Raw genomic sequence first — 23,111 nt, forward strand, 5'->3', positions numbered from 1 at the left:
ATGCATTTTCATATGACTCATGTCGAGGGTAACACTTAATGGTTATATCCTTTATATAAAGGATATAAAGGTTTAAGCGAAGGAAAAGGATGCATGGGAACATATTAAATTCCTGCAGGCATAACTGCTGGTGTTCACACTAAACCTGAATGGGTGAGAGAGCTGAGGAAAGTGCTTCCAAAAAAAATTATATTCTTGCCTTTAACAGGGGATGGCTCCTTTTTTTATACAGAAGAGTACAACAGCCTCAATCATCTCAGCTTCCACAGAGTTCAGGCTTGATCTGTTCTAGGACTCATTTGTTTGTCTTCTTGGCTGTCCATGGTGTTCTAAGTACAGTGCACCCTTTTTTATGCGGGGGACCCATTCCGGACCACTCCCCCCGCGTAAAAAAACACATACTGTATGCTTGAGCCCCATTGAAAATAATGGGGTTCATGCATGGTGCGGTAGCGCAGCACATGCCCCATTAGTCTTAATGGGATGGGCCACCCCTTGCACCCCATGGGCTCCCTCGTGGCTTTCAGCATATGCTGAAAGCCGTATATAGTGTTTCCACGTATGATGCGGGTGCACTGTACTCTTCTCCAGCACTGCTTCTCAAATGACTTTCTTATGTTTTCCCCCCACTCTCCAACTTTTATACCTGTACATGGTGATTGGACTATCCTCACTATAGTGTTAAGAATTATGCCTTTACACTTTAGAATCTTGTCCAGTTCTTTCATAGCTGCCCTTCCCAGTCCTAGTCTTCTTCTGATTTCTTGACTGCAGTCTCCGTTCTGATCAATATTTGAACCAAGGTTCAGGAATTCTTTGACTATTTCAATTTCCTCATTGTCTAGGGTGAATTCCTGTAGTTCCTCCATGGTAATTGGACCAATGGCATAAAAATTCCTAAATTCTTGCAATGTCTGTTTTCTGTGATGCAATAGTAGGATGGCATTTTAAACGTGTAAACAAACATTATATATCCCTATTTCCCAGTTCAGGACTGAAAGCAGCTTACAACAAATTAAAAATATTGTTAAACATCCACAAGATACAAAAAATAAGACAAGATTAAACAATGAAAAAATACCCCAATAAAAATAAACCATTAAACACACAAACACAGGCACAATTAGCAAGATCCAACAGATTATTTTCATGGGACAGAGCTTATATAAAATGCCTTTCTAAACAGAAAAGTCTTTACTTGTCTGCAAAATGAAAGTAGGGATGGTTCCATTCTAACTTCTCTAAAAAGGGAACCTCAGACCTTTGGAGCAGACACTGAGAATGCCCTCTCCCATGTATCCACCAGATGTGTCTTTGTGGGTGGTTGGACAAAGAGGAAAAAATCCCCCTCAGCAGATTGCAAAACACGGTCTGGTTTGCAAGACAAAATACGGTCCTAATGTGCAGGCAACAGGATCCAACTACAGTATAGGAAGGACAATATTCGAATTACAAGATGGGAACAAGTTTAGGCTGTCTAATTATCTATATACAACAACCACAAAAATACTTTAAATTCCTACTCATTTAGTGGTGACAAAGACTGCAGATGGATTCAAAATAAAGAGCAAAGAACTGAAAAATATGGGGGACAAAAAAATTCATTATTCACTCCTGCAGTCCACCATAAGGTTCCTGAGTGCACTTGCTAAGTGACCAAGAGGAAACTGAACATAAAGTTTTTCAGAACAGATTTGTTCTGTTCAAGTGTTGTTCAACAAGTGTTGAAGAGATCCAAATTGACAACATTCATGTTATGGCAAGAGTTGCCACAAGAAAAATAGTATTCTTTGATATTCCTGAGGCACAAATGGCATACATACTGTAAACCAAGCTACTAATGTAAAGAATATTTTGAATTTATAGTAGAGCAGTAAGACTACACAACAGTCAAGAATAAAAGAACAGATTTCACTTTATTATATTTCTGAATTTGCAATTGAGGAACAACATATTTTCTTTATTGCAATACATGTTACTGCCTTACACTGAGTCAGACCACTAACCCAGCAACTCCAATACTACCATTACTGACTGGTAGCAGCTCTCCAGGGTTTCACAGGGATTCTTTCCTGCAAATGCTAGCAACTGGACTTAACATCTTATACATGCAAAGCATATGCTTTATTTGAGCTGACCCCAAATTTTTGAAGCAGAAAAAGTATAACATTATACATACTTTCCTCATACAGAGAAAAAGCAGCATATGAACTTATCCTTTGTTAAACTCACACCTATCCATTGCAGGTGCAATGTGAAATGCTCATTTGTACAATTATCATTTGTAATTTAAGATTTCTAACAGTTAATGCCAAGATCTTATATCGCTGCCATGTACAGTAACTATTCTAACCTAATATACACATAATAAAGTTCCAACCAGAGTTCTTGGTCAGTTTTTTTTTTCTTTATTAATTTGTTTATCCATACATGGTCAAATTCTCACAAACCACTGCCATTTGGAAGAGATCCAGAAAACAACTGCAAACCAGTGTCAATCTTTATTAAGAGCCTAAATTAATCCTATCTAGTTTTAGAAGTAGTCCCAGAGGATTCAGGGAAAACAAATTCACTCCAATCCTGGAATTTAAAACTTTCCTTAACAAATCCATTCCAAATGGTTATTTTCCCATGGACTGCACTTAATAGGTCATTACAGTATTATGCCAGATTCTAGAAAATGTAAAGATGTTTTCTTTGCTCACGATTTTTTTAAAGAGCAATACATTCTCTAGTGACCCCTTTCTATAAACACTTCTGATACCTAATTCATAGGATATGGTTTATACAGAGTCGTGTTGGATTCTCTGCTGTGGGGCCAGTTCTATACATGCAGATATTTGATTAGCTTTAACACCTGAAGAAAAATCAAATCAAGTTTACTCAATTAAGAAGCAAAACATGTAATGTCGCATCTTGAAAAGAAGTACAGAAGCCCTTCTCTTACACGGGAGATCCTTTCCAGACCCCCATCCCCCACATTAGAGAAAAAATGCAGATGCTCAAGCCCCATTCAAATGAATGGGGCTCGTGCCCGCTACGGCGCAATAACAGCACATGTGCCACGGGAGCACGAATGGGACGCGCTGCCCCTTGCAAAAGGGACACGCTGCCCCTTGCGCCCTGCACGGCTTTGAGCATACGCTCAAAGCCATGTATAACGCGGGTGTAGCAAGCATCCTTCTGAACTTATCAGTTCAGAGTACACTGCACCAGAGGAATGTACCTGTGTTGGGTCAGGTTGCGCTCCTCCTGATGGCTTGAGAATGCTCCTAGATCCATTTCTGCCTTTGGATATCCAGGTGGATTCCATGGCTCAGAGTGCTTAGCACTGCTTCACATGTTTTGCCTGCCATAGACTATTCATAGTAGTTCATGCACTTGTAACATCTAGATTAGAGTACTGCAAATGATGTACATGGCATTGTCCCTTGAAGACCCTATTTATTTATGCAGGATAGTATTGCAGCACTGTCCATCACAATATGAACTAGCCATCTTTATCCAGCTAGCCATCACAGCTGCCTCTGTCCTTGACCTCATCCTCTAAATACACTTTCCAACAGAATTATTATTATGGTATGAAGTTGCAGTGTGTTTCATTCTAGATGTTCACTTTGACATCGGTTATCCCTCATCTCTAGCTTCTGAATCTCACTACAGTGGGCCCTTGCTTTATGTGGGGGATCCATTCCAGAACCCCCCGTGTAAAGCAAAAAACGAGTAAGCTTGAGTCCCATTATATCCAATGGGGCTCATGCTTGCTGCGCGCGCTATTCGCGAGCCCCATTGGATATAATGGGGCTCGTGGTCGCTGCATGCCAATGTGCACGCGTGGGGCACTTGCCCATTTCCCAGGTGGCTTCAGTGTATGGTGAAAGCTGCCTATAAGGAGCCCTAATGGTAACAGGCTTTCTGGCCTTCTGCTTGTTTCGTCTGCCATCACTATGGATTCTCCACATTGTTTAAGATATCCAAAGGATCTACAACAAAATCCAAAATAACTTTATGGGCCAAAAACTTCACTGTCTTCTTCATCAGGCAAAGATGTTAAAAATTGTACAGGAGAAGAAAAGTGACAATGTTAATCATAGGCCTACAATTTTTCCCAAATGTTACTTTTCTTGTCAGTTAAGATGGTCTGTAGAGACCTCAAAATTTTAACTCCATTAGCAATAGAAAAATAATTTCCCCTGGGATTCAGGCTGTCACTGCTAATGGAGTTCAAATTTTATTACCTGTCTTGTATTACCCTTTATCCATAGTCCTCACATCCCCAAGAAAGGAAATGACCCCTGCTTGTACTGAGATCCCTCAAGATCATCTTAACTGAAAACTGAAGTAACATCTGAGAAAAATTGTAGGCCTATGACTAATGTCACTTTTCTTCTCCTATATGATTTTTAACATCTTTGTCTGATGAAAAAAACAGTGAGGCTTTGAAAACGTGCATGATGTATCTTGTGCATTTTGATTCATCAATAAAGGTATCACACTTTGGATTTTTGCTGCATGGCCAAAACAGCTAGCCCTGAATAGGATCACAAAGGATCTAGGTAGTTTACCATACCACCACCTCCCCAGAAAGGACAGTGAGATTCATCCCATCACAGTCCTGCTTGAATGTTCTGCATAAGTTTGGGATCACAACACTGTTTACAGTACTCCTGTTCCTAAAACGGAGAACTAGTTTGTTGCATCTCTTCTCAAGGACATGTATTTCAGTATCTCCATTAACTCAGTGCTTCATCTTCATTTCCTACTCAAATCGCCACAGAGAGCAGATCCCTACACATACCTGTAAGCCACTACACTGAAGGTCTTCTAGAAATACATGGAGGTTGTTGCCACAAGAAGAACACTGTGATCTACATGTATATAGATTGTACACATGTGTATAGATTGTCTCATTGTCCCCTTGACGCATAAATTGTACCAGGACATCAAGATCACCAACAGGTTCTGCACAAACATAGCAATGGTCATCAACCTCAAGAAATCCAACTTAGAATCGTTTATTTGGGCCAGCTTGAATTTGACATAAAGAAATGACTGTGCTGACTACAACCACACTCTCATGCTTACAACTTAAAGTCTCACTACAATGTGTTTCAAGCCCATTAAGTATCCATCTTCGGATGGATGACAGCAATTATATTTGTCACATTATTTGCCCATGTTTGGATTGTGCCTTTCAATACAGTTTTTGTAGAACTTTGATTCAGCTTTTTCAACTGGGCCCCCTCCTCCATTAGAATCTTCCTAAACTGCTAGAAAGACCAATACAATCTACTTGCAGGCACACGCATGCATGCTGACAGTGCAAATCCGTTCAAGAAAACCATAACAGATTCACTTTAGGATTACCATAAAATGGAAATGACTTGAAAGCACACAGCAACAATGGTGGTGGATAGAAGAAGCTACTATCAATTATTTTAGGGGATAGTAACCCACAGGCAATCAGTAGACACTGCTCCTGAACCTACTAGTCAGCCCTCCACATTTGTGGTGATTAGGGTAACAAGACTCCCGCGAATCTAGAAAACCCATGAATAATTCTCTCCCCACTCAGAAGCCAGTTAAAGGAAGGGGTGGATGGAGGAAGAGGAGCAAGGGCATGCACTCCTTTTCCCCGCCTCCTGTCCCTTTAACTAGCTCCCTGCCCCTTTCTCAGCCAGATTGCTGCCTTCCCCAGAGAGCAATCTGTCAGGGAAAGGCAGGAGGACCTTTCAGCCCCCCAAGACCCTTTTCCAGGTGGATCACTCAGGGAGTGATCTGGCAGAGAAAGGCAGGAGGAGCCTCCATTCCCCCAACATTTTCCCTGTCTGATATTCCCTTGGGCAGCGCAGGGAACGATCCAGCAGGGAAAGAGAGGAGGTGCTTCCACCACACCCCAAGACCCTTTCCCTGCCCGATCGCTCCTTGGGCTGCCCAGGGAACGATTGGGCAGGGAAAGGGTCTTGGGGAGTGGCTCCTCCCCCTTTTCCTGCCAGATTGCTCCCTGGCTGGCCGGGAAAAAGGCATGAGTTGCCTCCTGGGCTTTTTCTCCTAATGGGAAAAGCCCAGGAGAGATGAAGAGGAATGTCCACATTAGTGGCCTTGACCTCGCAAATAACTGAAACCGTGAGTCTCAAGGCTGCAAATGTGGAGGGCCAACTATACAGGAAACTGGGTACAAAATTTTGACCATGTTTTCAACAATCTTATTTAATTATTTAATTAAAGGGTACAATTTCAAATGTATTTTTTTGTTATTGCATACCTATTTGTCACAGTGCAGATAAAGCTAGTAAAAAAAAGGATTAAATAGAATAGTGAAATTACAGAACTGCTGTAAAGTGTTCAGTCAAGCAATTTTCCTTATCTCTTTCTTCTAGTTACAGTAATTCTACCCGGGAACAAGGAAGAATATCCAATAGCAATATTATCCATTTAACTGCACTTTGAATCAAGTGATACTCAACAGTATATGCCACAACAGAAACACAACTACAGTATTGTTCTTATTCTGTACTACCAAAACATTACTCCAGCTCATTAACTAGTGCTCAGCTCTTTTTAAGATTAAGTCTACGTACCAGCACACTTCAGATAACAAATTCTCTGCTACCAACAGGCCCTTTTACAAGCCTTTTGGACACATATGCCTAGAATTGTGCTCCTTTCCACTTGCTGAAGTGTGCATGTTCCTCCACAGTGGAAAAGAGAAGGCCCCCACAGGCACCAGTCCGGGGCAACCTACCCACCAGGCTTAAAGCCTTCCACATCCACCCAATGACTGTTGTGCTCTGAACAGTCCTTGCTTGTAGACTTGCTGGAGGTTTCTTAGCCACAGCATTGGAAATGATGCTACATAGCAATGACTATAAGCTGGTGAAAGAAACTGTGTTGGGAAAACATAGCAAGGATGGGATCGAGCAACTGTAGTAGGGGCCAGTAGACACATTGACCCCAAGTGTCACAATGTGCAAGCATGACTGCAGTAAACAAGGCTTCTGGCATCCTGGAATTTCTGTACCAGTTGGGACACAATTCTACTGTAACAGCGTGTGCCACAGTCACCTCCAGCAGGCAAGCGAACTGTAGATGCCTTGAGAAGATCTTACTGAGAATGAAACAGCAAAAAGGATGAGAGTAGGAAAGCCTGCAACAGCAGACTCCTCCAGCGTGATCACCAAAAATGTAGATTTTTATATTTTGCCACTAAAACAGATTTTCAAAAGGCTGAAGGCTGGTGAAACAAAAGGTTAAGTAACATAAAGTTTGGGGTTGTGATAGTTCTCAAGTTTAATGGTTCTATCCAAAAATGATACTGACTCTGATCAAACTTAGTGTGGGGAAGAGAACTAATTCAAATTTAATATGAACAAATACCCATGTACAGGTATAGAACTGTTAGTTAAAAATTTGACCCCTCCCCCCCCAAAAAACCTAGGCCAACTTATCCATGGGCCAACACAAGTACTGTACTTTAACATTTATTATAAAAAGGAACCATCACTGAGTAGAATGGCAAAATGAAAGAGCATAGTATGTCCTGGAAGCACCTAAAAGAAGCACAGTGCACCCGTGCCATATGCAGGTGCATCATACATGGGCTCACCATACACCAGAAGAGGCAATGGCACATGCACTGCGCCATGGGCACAAGCCACATTGTTTTCAATGGGGCTCCAGCATATGCAGTATTTCGTTTACATGGGGGGGGTCCCCAAAGATGATCCCTTGTGTAAGGGAAGGGTGCACTGTTCCAGCCTTTAGTATAATACCTGCCAGAATTCATTGGCATTGTTTTCCTTTGTTTGCCCTTTGCATGCTTTGTTACATGCCCCTAAGTTTTATCCTCAGCTTATCCATCAGTCATATCAAAATGCATAATTTTGGCTCCAAAACCTGCCCTCGACTTACAAATGAAGTCAACTTATAGTTGAGTATATACGGTACACTCAAAGCTATAGATTATTATAATGATATACTGTATTATGAAAGGAAAAAGGCAAAATAGACCTCCCTATATGCATTCTGGAAAATCCTACAGGTGGTCTGTAGAAAGTTGAAAAATTTTTTGTTCATTTATAGAAGGCTTACCTGACCTGGCTGTTTCATTTCACTGCTACTGTCACTGACAGAGAGGCGGGGTATAAATAAATTGTATTATTATTTTTATTATATTGTTAGTTTTGAAAAAGAGGTTTGCTATAACCTTTAAACTGCTATTTTTTGTGGCGTAGGAATCTATCCATACTATTTCCATGATTTCCAACTTTGGTACCCAATTTTCTGTTAACGAAGTAATGCTTTGTTAATTGAAATAGACCTGTATTACAGCCATTCTCAAAGGTCCTCCTTGACATCCCATTGCCATTACAAGTAAGGCAGATGGTTACTGATAGGGAGACAGTTAAGACCCTCATTTGAGAATTTTTTTGTTAGAAGAGGGAAAATATCAGATCCTTTACCCTCCAGAGGATGTGATTTTTATTTTCTTAAGCTTATTAAGGCAGGGTTTATTTTTGTCATGCTGCTTTCTGTAAACAGTTGGCCCTTCTTATACATGGATTTTTTTCATACATGGATTCAAGCATACACGGTTTGAAAATGTTCAAAAAAATATAAATTTCAAATATCAAACCTTGATTTTCCATTTTTTATAAGGGACACCATTTTGCTATGTCATTATATTTAATGAGACTTGAGCATGCATGGATTTTGTTATATACGGGGGATCTTGGAATCAAACCCCAGAGTATAATATGGGTTCTACTTCTCTTCTTTTTTATTTATTTTTATCTGATCTTAACTGTCTTATACACCACTACTTCTATTAGGTTATAGAAATACACTTGTAAAATTAAACCTGTGCTTTGAATTATAACAAACATTAAATTTAATATGAACAAAAAAATTATTTTAGGAATTCCTACAGTGGATATTTTCTGTAACACTACCAGGTATGTACACACTTTCAGTTTCAGTACTGCTGAAGTGTCATGCAGACAAGACTCATCTTTTTCAAGAGGTTTCATTCAAGGTTCCTGCTACTGATTGTATCAAGCCAGAAATTTGTTCAACTAAAAAGAAGAAGAGCCAAAAAAACAAAACAAATAAAACCAAAACCTGAAGTCTATATAGTTTGGAATCATCAGATGTGGTAAACCTACATCCAAAACAAATGACATTATAATAACTCATTTAAATTAAGCATACAGTGGTCCCCCGGGTTACGAAATTAATTCGTTCCGCTGCCCTTTTCGTAACCCGGAAGACTTTCGCAAGCCGAATTGCCATAGGCGCTAATGGGGAAAAGCCGCGATTTGGTGTGAAATCGCGCCGAAAAGCACCAAAAGTTTTTTCGTAACCCGAAAAAACTTTCGTAACGCGGAACAGTTTTTTTAAATAATTTTTTTTCGTAACCCGGGAATTTCGTAAGGCGACGCATTCGTATCCCGGGGTACCACTGTATTTTAAATCCCACAGCTTCCTACAGAGACAGATAATGTAATATATGCTCCATGTCTTCCATACAAACCTGTACAGTCTTCTTAATTCTATGTGAAGGTCCTGGATATTCTGGAGAATACAGGTCTGTCAGGAACAATGAGTTGATTAATGTTGATTTCCCCAATCCAGATTCACCTGTAAGTGAAGGAATATCAGTACAGTTACAAGGATTATCTCATGTTTACTGATAGTCTCAAAAACAATTTTTTAAAAATTTAAAAATGACAGGACACAGTTTATGTGACAAAGGCAACACTTGCTGTGAACCAAGTAAAATAGGACTGTTCCCATTTCCCCATTTCATAATCATCCCTGGTCATCTCCACCAGAGCTCCAGTTTCCTTAGAAAATATCAATAATCTACGTATCCAAGAGTTTAAAAAATGCTTACTTCAGTATGGCTCATACATGGGAAATACATCTGAGCTTATGAACAAATTACTGTTTGAAAGCAGGAAAGCAAAAGTAATCTTGTTATGTAACATCCTAATATGGCAATAAGAACATTTTTTAAAAATCAAGACTGTGTGAAGCGAGTCATTTCTAAAAAAGCAGATGTCTAGTTTCTATACAGAAAAGAACAGCATAGTTTAAATTCTTTTCTACTCAACTGATTGCAACAGAAATCAGTGACCAGACTGACATATCTCAGTAGGAATTGCCAGAAAAGTATTTAACTGTTTCAGAAGTTTATGCACATAACATTAAAGGCCTCTTACTATTACTGCAGTAAAAGGGAAAGTGTATTCTTTGAAAATAAATAGTATTATTGTAATTCATTGAAGTCAATCCGTTTTGAGGCCATCCTATTCAACATGATGCTGACTTAATTTTTGGGTAAGAATTTGATGTTTTCTCAGCAAGCATCTTCAAAATACAAAGCATACGGGTAAGATTGTAATAGTATGTCTCAAACAACAAAATATCACCAGTTTTTTGTGTTAGTCACCCTACTCTTGACTCTCACTAAGATTCCTTATTTGAATACTCAAATACTGATAAAATCAATATAATACATTAGAATAGTTAAATATTTAAAACATTTACTGAAACATTAGACACAAAGCCCTGAGATAGTTAATTTATAAAATATTGTAACTGTTATGAAATCAGTTACAACTTCATATTTACTGTAACTTCATACTTTCTTCCTTATCTATCTCTATTGTTGGAGCTGAAACTTGGATTATGGTTTTCCATGCAAGTCCTATTCATATTATTCAGTCAGATTTCTTTATTATGTTACTGACTGCTTTTGCCATATCAGATATCACGATTAATGCTACCCAATTTCTTCTTAGATTGTGATTTCCAGAATAAATCACTATGACTGAACTGAAAAGTCACTATCTCATCCACTTTAGTTAACTCATATCAAGTACTGCAATGCTTATATATACCATTTTTGTTTCATAATTACACGTTTTCCCTGCTTTATATGTCTTACACGCCATGTTCCAATATGCATATTGTACACCTTCAAACTTTTGTTTCACATCTGAGCATATTAACAGCTGAACATCCTTTTAACTTGAGTCCAGAGTACACCACTAGGCACACTCCTATTAGTATCTGTTGTTTGTTCTTTCCCAGCAGATTCTTAAGTCCTTCCGAATGGGTGTTAACAGCTTGCGTTCTGGTACTATCTCTTACTTCATTTTATATTGAATAACCATAGCATTCTGAAGGTAAAAGACATTCACAAGTAGTTTAGAGGTATTCTCATTTGTGCAGTACTAACAAGAGTTAAAGTGCCACTGCCATTGTCTCTGAAAGATCTTCCGATAGTACCATCTCCCAGGACTACTGCTACTCAGTAGTTTCTCCTCTGGAATTTGTCTACTGCTCTCATCCATTGAACTATCGTCTGCTCTTACAGCAGCTAGTCCCAAAGATAATGGATGCATCTTAGCACAGTTGCTCCACTTTGATCATTCCTCCTTGAGTTTAGAGTTTCTAATCTCCTGATAGTATTATACTCAGCTTACCACACAGTGAGCACCCACATGGTCAGGAGGAGGAAAGGCCTGCCTGCAATTTCTCCTGACCTGACTGGCCTGAGAATAGCTACATCTTGATAAAATGCAGGCTTGTGACCAACGTTGTCATAATTTTTTCTCCTGTATGATTTTTTATTAAAGTTTATTAATCTATATACTATAAAATACCATCATACAAATATTTCTCCTGTATGATTTTTAACACCTTTGCCTAATGAAGAAGCCAGTGCAGCTTCAAAAGTTTGTAACATGTATTTTGTGTATTTTGGTTGGTCCAATAAGGGTATCACTGTTTTGTGGATTTTGGATATTATTGTACTTTGCTACATGGACCACATGGCTACCCCTGGATATGTTATCTGACACACAAAACCCTTCATTGCCTTAAGATGTGCAAGTGTGAGAGGAATCCCATCTAGTACCATTCTAAAATGCTTTGAGCTGGACTCCCCTCCTCCCCAAAAATATTAAGAATACTAATACAAGGGAGTTTTCTCATCCCCTCTGTGGCCTCCTACAACTCTTGAAAGGCTTCTTCCAAAGTTCAAGTGATTCTTTGCAATGTCATGAGAGAAATGAAAAAGTCTCTTTCTGTGTCCTTGAACTCATGATTCTCTGGATCTGTCCCAACAATGAAGGACAAAACATTTGTACTCTTTGATATATTTTTACATTTTGGCATAAACCTTTTACTTTTGTTGTAAAAACAGTAATTAAAAGCATAATATTTCTTGGAAATAAAGCAGCAGGCCATGGAACTTTTTTAAAGTTCAAAAGCATAAGGTTTTTGCCGTTGGAAAGTGAAGAAAAAAACAAAAGTTTCTAAACAGAACACACTGTTATAAGCAAGATAAGTTATTATATGGACTTTAGAAAAGTCTCTTATTTATGTAGTCAGCCTTATCTACAATGTGAATATAAAACCTAAACACTTGCTTACCAGGGGCAACAGCGGGAAGAATTACATGTTACAACAACATTCCAGCAAAATACTTTTCTATCTGTTGGGACTTCCCTCAGAGAAGTCGCAATATACCATAGAATCATAGAGTTGGAAAAGACCAAAAGGGCCATCCAATTTAATCCCCTGCCATGCAGGAACACAGAATCAAAGCACCCTCGACAGATGGCCATCCAGCCTCTGTTTAAAGACCTCCAAGGAAGGAGACTCCATCACTCTGCAAGGGAGCATGTTCCACTGCCAAAAAGCATTGTCAGCAAATTCCTCCTAACGTTGAGGTGGAATCTCTGGCATGACTTCTTTCTCTGAAACCCGTGTTGACTTTTTGTGATTATGGAATTGCTTTCTAGATGTTCACAGACTCTTTGTTTAATTATCTGCTCTAGAATCTTCAAAAAAGGGGAAAATGAGGATCCCAACAATTATCGTCCAGTTAGTCTGACATCAATACTAGGAAAGATTCTAGAGCAGAAGGGGGGCTATTTTGTATATATGGATGTATTTTAAGTCTTGTAAGCCGCTTTGATTGTTTTTAACAAAAAGCGGGATAGAAATAAAGGATTTATTTATTTATTTATTTATTTATTTATTTATGGCTATGTCTTTGAACTATGACATTGCAGTTAATAGCTCTCATATAAAATCAATTTGCAGTGGGAAATGGTTGATGGCTACATATAGACTGATGTAGCTGAAAGCAAAACACCGTATTATTGCCAGACAATAATCAATAGGCCTGGAATAACCTCTTCAAATTTGAAAAACAAAATCTGTAATGTAAACGGCTGCTTGTAGTTGCTTTTTCTTCCTGCGTAAGTAGGCACCCCCTAAATGTTGTCTAGGCTTAATAGCAAATGGCTATTTTCTGTTCCCCAGCTGTGATACCCACTTCTACTATGATCCACTGAAGCAGCAGTGGCAGCAACAAGCTTTACAAGTCCTTTTCCAATCATTCCTAACTATGAATGCCCCAAATCCTCTAGTATCCTTTTCAATTAAGTGTGATAGTAGAAAATAGTGATACAAAGCAGATTGGTTATCTCAAAGACAACCCCAAATAAATTCTCAAAATGGCCCAGAATGTTTCAAATCAATATGAGGGATGTCAAGATAAGGATAGCTTCTTTTTTTCATGTTGGGTGGACTTGCAAGAAGACAAAAAGTGTTTGGTCTAAGATTTATGTTAATTTAAAAAATTATAAACATAGATTTTTGTAAAGTCGCCAGGAATGTTTTTGTTGGGCCAGTGGCATCACTAGGGTTAGTGTCTCCCAGTGTGGTAATTCAGTGTCACCTCAACAGACCTCCTCCAGTACAAGACTCATGTAGAATCCTTAGTACAACAGGACATCAGTAACCATGGACAGCAAGCCAAAGTTGTCCCCAATGGCAGTACATGCACACAGCCACACTGCCATTGGGGATAATGGAACTAAAGTCCTCCCTCTCTTTTCCTTCCTTCCTGTCTCCCCTTTCCTCCCCCTCCAAGGCTTCTTCCCCGGGCTTGGCTTCAGGAGCAGTTTGGAGGCAGAGGTTGGAGCCTCCTCAGCTGGAGGGAGCCGGCGCTGGCACCTGGATCTAAGAGCCTGGAGATTCTGCCCTGGATGTTGGCCCTGGAGGTGGGGGGAGGGCACTCTGGCTCCCTCTGGCGAATGGGGCTCCAGCCTCTGCTTCCAAACTGCCCCCAAAGCCAAATCCAGGGAAGAAGCCTCAGAGAGAGAGAGAGGGAGAGGGGACAAAGAAAGGAAGGAAGGAAGGAAGGAAGGAAGGAAGGAAGGAAGGAGAGAGAACAGAAGGAAAGAAGGAGAGAGAGAACGGAAGGTAGGAAGGAAGGATTTCAGTGCATTTGTCCCTAATGGTGCCATGGCCACATAGCCGTGCTGCCATTAGGGACCGTAGGACTCAAGCATTTGCAGATTCTGGTATCCGCTGAGGGGAGGTCCGGAAGAGAATTTAATGGCATGCTGAAAGGATTCAGACCAAATTTGGAGAGCATATTTAAATACTTCTAGAAAAACCTTAAACATTCATACCAAATGTGGCACAGTGGCAAGCATTCACCACAAATTCACTTTTTTACTAGAATAATGTTTACCTTCCTGTAGGTTTGTTAAGTCTTTTTAGGATGTCTTCTATCCAGGCTCTTTTTTCCCCTATACTCTGTACTGTGATGGGATGAGAAGTTGTTTGCACTAATGCCAACATAATATCAAATGTATCATGAGTAAACCCATAAAATATTCTAATTAAAATACTAGTGGTACACAGATCATAGAATAGTTAAAATGATTTCTGAACAAGACTAGTAAATTCAGAATTGGGGATATTGATCGTGAATTGTGAATCTCTACACAATCCCACCCTGAAATATTCAAAAGAGAGTGGGGAGAAAAACACGTTGGAATCGTGGAGACCAGCACAAAGCAAGTCCAAGAAGCATATGAAAGCCCTTCATCCCCAAGGTTCATGGCCAAGACTAAGTAATAACCACTTCAAGAATCTCTCTTATGTATCTGACAATGCGCTTATGTTCATTAACAAGATAACTATATAAAACAGTTGTTTTTAGTACAAGGACTGAATGACCACAAATTTCAAGCACTCTTAAATTATCCACCTTCACAGAAGGTGAAGGAATTCCACTGCCCCTTACTGAATTTTATTAGTCAGGGCAGCAACTGATTATGTTTGTTGGAATAATTTATAAGCCTGTCTTTTTACCCTATTACACTCTAGATGGCCACACCTACTAAAGTCAATTAGGAATCTACAAACCAATCATTGCTTCACACTCAGAAACTATTCCAAATTCGGAATATTTTCTTTGAACAAGACAATCACATTCATCATTAAATGAATGATGAGTTAAACCCTAGAATCAGAAAGATCTCATACCCATTCTCCTCCCCAGAGATCACATCATGCACCTACATCCATAACCTTCTGGATAACACCATTTTAGCACCTATGGATATACAATCCCTATATATCAATATCCCACAGAAGGATGTACTACAACCTTCCAGGAACATCATTCCAGATGGGACCATAGAAGACCTAGCCACCAAAGCCTACTATTTTGTTCTCACACACAACTTCTTTAACTTTGGTAGTGATGCCAAATTAATGCAATTAAAACAAGCATTCTTCAAGCTACAGGACTCACTATACAAAGTAAAGAAAGAAATCCACAAGGAAAAACTTATATCCAGGACCATTCTATTACATAACAGACTGAAGATAGGAAATTACAGAGTCCCACTAATGGTCATAGACAGCTCCCAATTGAGACCATGCAGACACTGAACTACAACCTATTCTGGACAACAACGCTGACCTCTCATAGTTTCTTGGTGGAAGGCCTTTACTTGGCTACTGGCAGCCTCCTAATCTCAAACAGTTATTTACTTACAGGAGAATGCACAACACAAATGGGGAGATTGGTAAAAGACCTTGCCACAAAGATGTCAACTTTACCCACACATATACTCAGGAAATGTCTTCACAGACCCTAATCATATAACGCATAATATTAGAGGCACTTTCACTTGCTCAACCCCTAATGTGACATTGACTATCCTTTGGCAACAATAACTTTTAGCACTCTACATTGGGCAAACAGGGCAGTCTTTGTGTCTCTGAGGATAAATGGACATAAATCACACATCAGAAATGAGAATACACAAAAACCTGTTGCAGAACACTTCAGTCTTCCTGGGCATTCTATCTCTGACCTCAGGACAACAATGGCCTTTGAACAAAAGAACCACAAAGGAGGATTGGAAAGACAAATAGCTAAATTACAATATATCTACAAAGTCCAATCCATCAAGAGTGGCTTGAACAGAGACAATGGCTTCCTGGCATACTACACATACTGTATTATAACATTGGTTAACATCAGTGTCACAAGGCCACTCTTAGGCAGTTTATTCTATCTCCTTTCTGGTTACCAGCCTGCACACACCACATTCCCAAACTCCCTCCACCATCCATATAGTCACCCACCCACTCTAGCCTTAGGCAACATCTTTCCATCTGATTATGCCCCTCAATGACCATAGTTAAAATTGAATTTGTCCCCTGCTAACCATATCCACAAGTTCTGCATTCTTGTGGGTGTTCACATAATCATATAATCATATGGGCAACACTTCATTCCATCTGAGGAAGTAGACCAAGTCTATGAAAGCTTAAGAAACAATTTCTTTCAGACAGTTAATCTCAAAGGTACTACAAGATCCTTTGGCATACTGTAACTAAACAATATGTCAATTTCATTTTTCTTCTTCCCTTGTGACCTGTATACCGCATTACAGATTTTAGATTAGATCTTGACATTTCCTTCTACTTAAAGGTGCCCTTTAATTCATGAAACAAAAAACCTGATGACACAAACCTACCGTATGTTCAATCCAGAATGGTTCTTCCAAAGTAAAACTAGCGAAAATGAATACAAAAACTGAATGGGATTTATTTTTTTCCATTTATGCTTATTATCGACATAGATAGGATTCATACCCCAACAGGATGTTATTCTTGATGAGTGCAATTCTTGACCTAATTCTATTAAACCAATTAACACCATGTTGGGAATGACATCATTTCTGTGGCAAGTACAGCGCGCCCGCGCCATACGCGGCTTGAGCATATGCACTCAAGCCGCGGGGCGCGCACAGGGCGTCGCATCCCATTCCATTAAATGGGCGCGTGCACCCGTTGCGCCCCGCATACCGCCGCGCCGCCATGCACGAGCCCCATTGGAAACAATGGGGCTTGAGCATAGGTGGAATTCGCCTTACACGGAGGGATCCGGAACGGATCCCCGCGTAAGGCGAGGACGCACTGAAATTGAAATTAATATGTGTTTAAAAGTTATTGAGCTTATAGTACAAAGCTATGGATTGCTAGGCTATCATGCCTCCACAATCAAATCCATATACTAAAACATAATATAGTGTAAGAACCCAGTTGTCTCTTCAAGCCAACATGTATCAATGACACATACATACTAATATAAACAATGTGTATCAATCACACATACACGAGTACAAACAAATACTGGCAATAGGTGCCAGCATGGTATAATGGTTTGGGTGTTGGAGTAGGACTCTGGATATGAGGGTCTGAATCCCCATTCAGACATGATAACCAATTAGGTGATCTTGGGTAAGTCACAAACTCTCACCCTTGGAGAAAGGCAATAGCAAACCTTCTCTGAACAGATCTTGGCAAAAAACAAACAAACATGATAGGTTTGCCTTAGGGTTGCTGTAAGTCAGAAATGACTTGAAGGTACACAGGAACAACAAATTGCCAATAGACTTTAATGACGGAAACCAGAGAGCTTGGCTAGGTCAAGCCTTTCACCCACTGAGTGTTTCAAAATTACCAGCTTGGTAGACAAAGGGAATGCTGTAGATATAGCATATCTTGATTTCAGTAAGGCCTTTGACAAGGTTCCCCATGACATTCTTGGAAACAAGCTTGTAAAATGTGGGTTAGACAAGGCAACTGTTACTTGGATTTGTAATTGGTTTCAGAAGCATCCCCTTTTTATAAGCTACTGGAAGCAATTCAATAGATTCTGGACAGTTTCACATAGCAGCTGTCCACTCTTCTTCCTTTTATTTTACAGATTAAAACTGTAAATTCCATCATTTATCTTCTCAATGAAGTTTGATGCTCTTTAAAAGTATTCTGTCACATCTAAAAATAGATGATATAACCCTGAAAGTTGCATCAATACCACAGAGTTGTATCAAGGTTTTAATATCAGAAGACAAATTTTTAAAAAGTGCTTCAAAACTAAATATAAAGCTCTAAGCTTAGGTCTCTGCTCAAGTTTGCATTTTCTACATTTCCCACAAATTATATTCAAAAAGGGTTATCTAACTGAATATCAGAACTATGATTTAGAATTGTTATGTACTATTGATTGCATAGATTAATAAACAACAGTGGCAGCAAATGCAGATTAAAATATAACACAATGCAATGTACTGTAGAACATTTCAGACAAGCTTCATAATCTTTCCCATGGTTGCTCCAATCCAAATTCTGCAAGATGGACAATTTTACATAGCTTTTTTCAGATGAATGTCGGACTAACAACAAAGAACCTGAACATCTGAAACAAAAAGGCTTTGACATTTTTATGATGCCACATCTATAGTTCACTTGCAGACAACAGGAATGCTTCACAAATATATTTGCATTACTGATGATAGAAATATTTAATAAGCAAATGTATAGTTTATAAATAACAATATATTTCATAGAATCATAGAGTTGGAAGAGACCACAAGGGCCATCAAGTCCAACCTCCTGCCATGCAGGAACATACAATCAAAGCACACTCAACAGATGGCCATTCAGTTTCTATTTAACAATCCCCAAAGAAGGAAACTGCACCACTCTCCAAGGCAGTGTGTTCCAATGCTAGGCTGGAACTCCTTAACATACATTCCTGCTGATGAAATGGGACTTGCCAACATATAATAGACACTCTTTCACTTTATTTGAACTTGCCAAACTAGAATCAGCAAGTTGATCAAAAGGGCACACATTCGTATTCAAACTTTAGAAGTCAGAATGCTGCCCGCTGAGTATTTTAAGCCTTTTATGACATTTATGTAACACACGGTACATAATTATTGTTGTTTTAAGAAATTTTAAATTTGATTTGTTCTCAATGAACTGTAATTACCTTATTGTTAATGCTATTATAGTGCACTGTACTTCTTATTACTGTAAATACACAGACTAGGTTGTGTGCAATTTTAGCTTTGACCAAGTATCCATACGTTTTTAACACAGACACTGAGTATGTTTCATTTTGTACCCTACCCTGACCAAGAATCTCATGCAAAATGACTGTTTCTGTATGTGACAATCTGTGAGTTGAAGTACCATTCCTCTTTTAATGCAAGCACTGTAACCGACAGGCTACCTGGCACACCTACCTCCATCTAAAACTATATGTTGGGGACTTTCACTAGAACAAAACAGCTCTTCCTAAACCAGAGTAGGATGATATGGTATTGATCAGGTCTAGAGCATGGCAACCAAAATGAAGGTCTGGAAACCATGCCCTATGAAGAATGGCTGAGGGGGCTGGGTATGTTTAGCCTGGAGAACAGAAGGTTAAGAAGGGACATGACAGCCATATTTAATAATTTTAAAGGCTGTCATATTGAGGACAGAGCAAGTTTGTTTTCGGCTACTCCAGAGACTATGGAGCAATGGATTCAAAGTGAAGGAAAAAAGATTCCACCTGAACATTAGAAATAACTTCTCAACAGTAAGAGCTGCTTGACAGTGTAATATGCTGTCTCGGAGTTTGGTAGTCTCCCTCTTTGGAGGTTTTTAAACAGAGGCTGGATGGCCATCTGTCAGGAGTGCTTTGACTGTGTATGGCAAGGGGTTAGACTGCATGGTCCTTGTGGTCTTTTCCAGCTCTGTGATTCTATGATGACCCAGTTGCTGGCACTCATTCAGTGTGAGCCAGTAAGGGCTTTATATAAGACAACATTCATGCCAAAGAGGTCTGGAAGGGGAGGTTCCATACACCTCAGCACTCAAAATCTCTGTGGAACATGTGCCCAGGCTCTCCTTCATAAACCATGACCACTTCAAAAAATGCCCACTCCAATGCTGTGAACCACTACTTTAAATATTCATACACCAGGGCAAAAATCATCCGCAGATCCAGACTGCTTTGCTTTGAATGGGGTTTCCCTGTTTGCCACCAAATCTGGCAACAAGCCACTATAAGCAATTTAAAGCAAACATAATACTTGCTTTAAATTTTCCCCCATAGTTGCAACTGAAATTCAGCACTGCAATAGGACAGTGGCACTGTAGAAAGCCAGAGTGCAAAAATGGCTTGGAGGACCACACTTAATAAGTAAAAAAATAATAATCCAATAGCAGTTAATGTTACAAGAATTTATGGATACAACAGCTTTATTATTTAAATTTAATGTCCAAGAAAGCCATCAGCAGATAGGATTTCAAATAAATGGATGTAGATTTTAGAAAATAATTAAAAGAATGCAGTTACACAACTTCAGGAGCCAGCCTGACAATATGCAGCACTGCCATGTAAAACCCTGAAGCACTCTGTTCTTCTATGGCTCGCTTGCAGACAGAGAATTTATGTGAACTTTGCCCACCCCTTTTAATGCTTTAGCAAAAGAAATAAAAACGCAGGAAGTTTTTACACCAACCAGTGATGCCTAAACAAATGAGACAAATAAAACAGCTTTTGAATGAATATAAATAGTGCCCCAGCCTCAGAAAATAAATGCAGTCATCTAGGCAACAAATAATGAGAGCAGTAAAACTGGCAAAGATTAAATCTTGGCAATTCTGCCCTCAACATTTCATGCATCTTTTATCCATAGACAAGTGCTAGCCCAGTAAGGGAACATATTCATAGAAAGAAAAGAAGTGGATTTAAATTAAATCTGTTGTAACACTAAACTCGTTACTATGGTTTACAGCAAGATACTGCATGGAAAATTAGCAACGTTATTGACTGTTTACCAATGGAAAATCATTCTCTCCATTTTTAGATCCTAAAGGAAAGTGCTAAGCAAGTTCACCAAGATTTTTTGAATCATGTTCATTCACACTGTTTATTCGCATTGTCATTCATACTGATTTTAACATCCTCCATGGCACTGACTACTTGCTGAGGGTAAGTGAATAACAGTGTATGCCAAGGAAGTACAGATCAAAATCTCTATTTGTTTTCTTCCCCACCATCAGGTCTTAGCTGAGGATTCATGGGGCTAAAGTATGCAAGGAGTGTTCCAAGCACCTTGTGTATTTTGTTGCTCATGTTGCTTTTAAAAACAAACAAACCATCTGGGAAGCCCAGTTTTCAGCTTTGGTCCCTGGAGCTTGGGAATATAGATGTGGCCAGATTTTATTCTCCCAATCCTGTGTATCTTAAGATTTTAACTTAAAGCAAATTTCTGCTGAGTAGCAGAGATTATTTCTTGTTCTTCATTAATTCAGGCATTTTGCCATATAGAATATGAAGTGATATTAAATTTAATTATATTCTAAATTAAGTGATATTAAATTAAATATTAAATTAGGTACTGAATTTTATATACGTACTAAACCAGTAAGGTTCTCAAATGTAAAATTCAGTATCTAGTTAAGTGCCTTTAAAAGATTGATTATTCTATTATTTTGCTACTCTTTTAGAGAAGATACAGCCATCAAAGGCAATTATTCATACATTTCCATCTTCCAGTGCAAAGTTAATTCCATTCACTTCATAACTGGATAGCTTGAGATGACAAAACTTAGACCTCAATCTTTAAGTATGCTTAAATAACACAAAGTATAGTAACAGGAAAGCAAGGGAAATAATTCCTTCTCATTCCTACTCCTCCCTTTTCTCTTTTCTCACACTGAGTAAAACAAGAAAGTTGTTGGGGGGGACATTGTTGTTACTCAGACTTTTAACCCTGGTATTTGTAGAAGGCTGTGCCACAGACTGAACAAACAAAATAAGCAGATGTACATGTGTTTATAATGAAAGCTTTTCAGCTTTAGTTTACATTCCACATAATATTTTTAATGAATTCACTTGTTATTTAGCACATTAATAAGAACCTTTCCACATACTGTATGACACCAACACAATCACTGTAAAAATACTTCCTGTCCCAGTGTGGATGTTATAAATTGGTTGTGAAAGATACAGAGTTTATGGAAATCAAGCATGCATTCTAGTGCCCTGTTTGGTTGTTTCTGCTTGACTCTTCCTATCACATTAGGATCAGCTAAGAAATCCAATTCTCTCCAACCATGGTTTATTGTGGAATCAGAACCAGAGGTTCTGTCTTGTTATTAATGGTGGTGGCAAGAAATAGAATCCTTGGTTCAGACATCACAACAAACCAATGAATGCTTTAATTAACCACTCCCATTAGCCAGAGAGATCAACTGGGAATCAGTGGGCAGACTTACTGAGACATCTGAATTGGCCATCTGTGTCACATAACTGCACTGCTCATTATCCAGCTGCAGTCAGAAGCATACTTCAAATGTCAGAGCTGGAATGCCCTGAATGATTTTTGTCACCTAGTAGAGCAGAAACAAGAGTTTGCATCCCCAGGCATCCAGGCATACACGCCATCCTCATATCAGTATAGTACGCTCATATTTCCAACTTTTGTATCACAACAATGACTGTCAGTAGTAGAAATTAAAGAATCAGACAAGCATCTTATCAATAAGAATAATACACTCAAAAAACAGATGTCAAAATTTTAAGAACAAAAGGGCATTTACATCAAAACATAACTCACCTACTACCATGAGTGTGAATTCAAACCCTCTCTTCACAGACTTCCTATAAACTTGATTGGGGAGATTTGCGAACCCCACATATCCCTCAAGATTCTTCTGTTGCTAAGAGAAACAATTATGAAAGTAGGATATGAATTTATGAAAGTTTGCTTTCCCCTTAATTCACTTTCTAACCTGTTTTTTACCTACTGAAAATTAAAATCCATCTCATTTTTTTGGGTGAGTTTTTCGGGTTATGTGGACATGTTCTAGAAGAGTTTATTCCTGACGTTTCACCAGCATCTGTGACTGGCATCTTCTCTGATGATGGC

The 23,111-nt window shown here is 39.0% G+C and overlaps 1 protein-coding gene across 2 annotated transcripts in view; it reads right to left on the reverse strand.

Annotated features, from left to right (window-relative positions):
* The window catches only part of LOC149309518 (septin-7), a 54,743-nt gene extending 31,847 nt beyond the window's left edge, over nucleotides 1-22,896 (reverse strand). For both annotated transcript variants that reach the window (XM_089532600.1, XM_089532599.1), the window contains exons 1-2: nucleotides 22,800-22,896; nucleotides 9,533-9,639 (exon numbers count right to left, since the gene is read on the reverse strand). In XM_089532600.1, coding sequence (XP_089388726.1) covers nucleotides 9,533-9,639; nucleotides 22,800-22,809 — 117 coding nt within the window. In that variant the 5' untranslated portion in view covers nucleotides 22,810-22,896. The remainder of the gene's footprint in view (nucleotides 1-9,532; nucleotides 9,640-22,799) is intronic.
* Between the last annotated feature and the right edge of the window lie 215 nt (nucleotides 22,897-23,111).

This window comes from Sceloporus occidentalis, unplaced genomic scaffold (genome assembly GCF_023333645.1).
Source record: "Sceloporus occidentalis isolate IW3139 unplaced genomic scaffold, rSceOcc1.0.p SCAF_7, whole genome shotgun sequence".
Classification (NCBI taxonomy): Eukaryota; Metazoa; Chordata; class Lepidosauria; order Squamata; family Phrynosomatidae; genus Sceloporus; species Sceloporus occidentalis.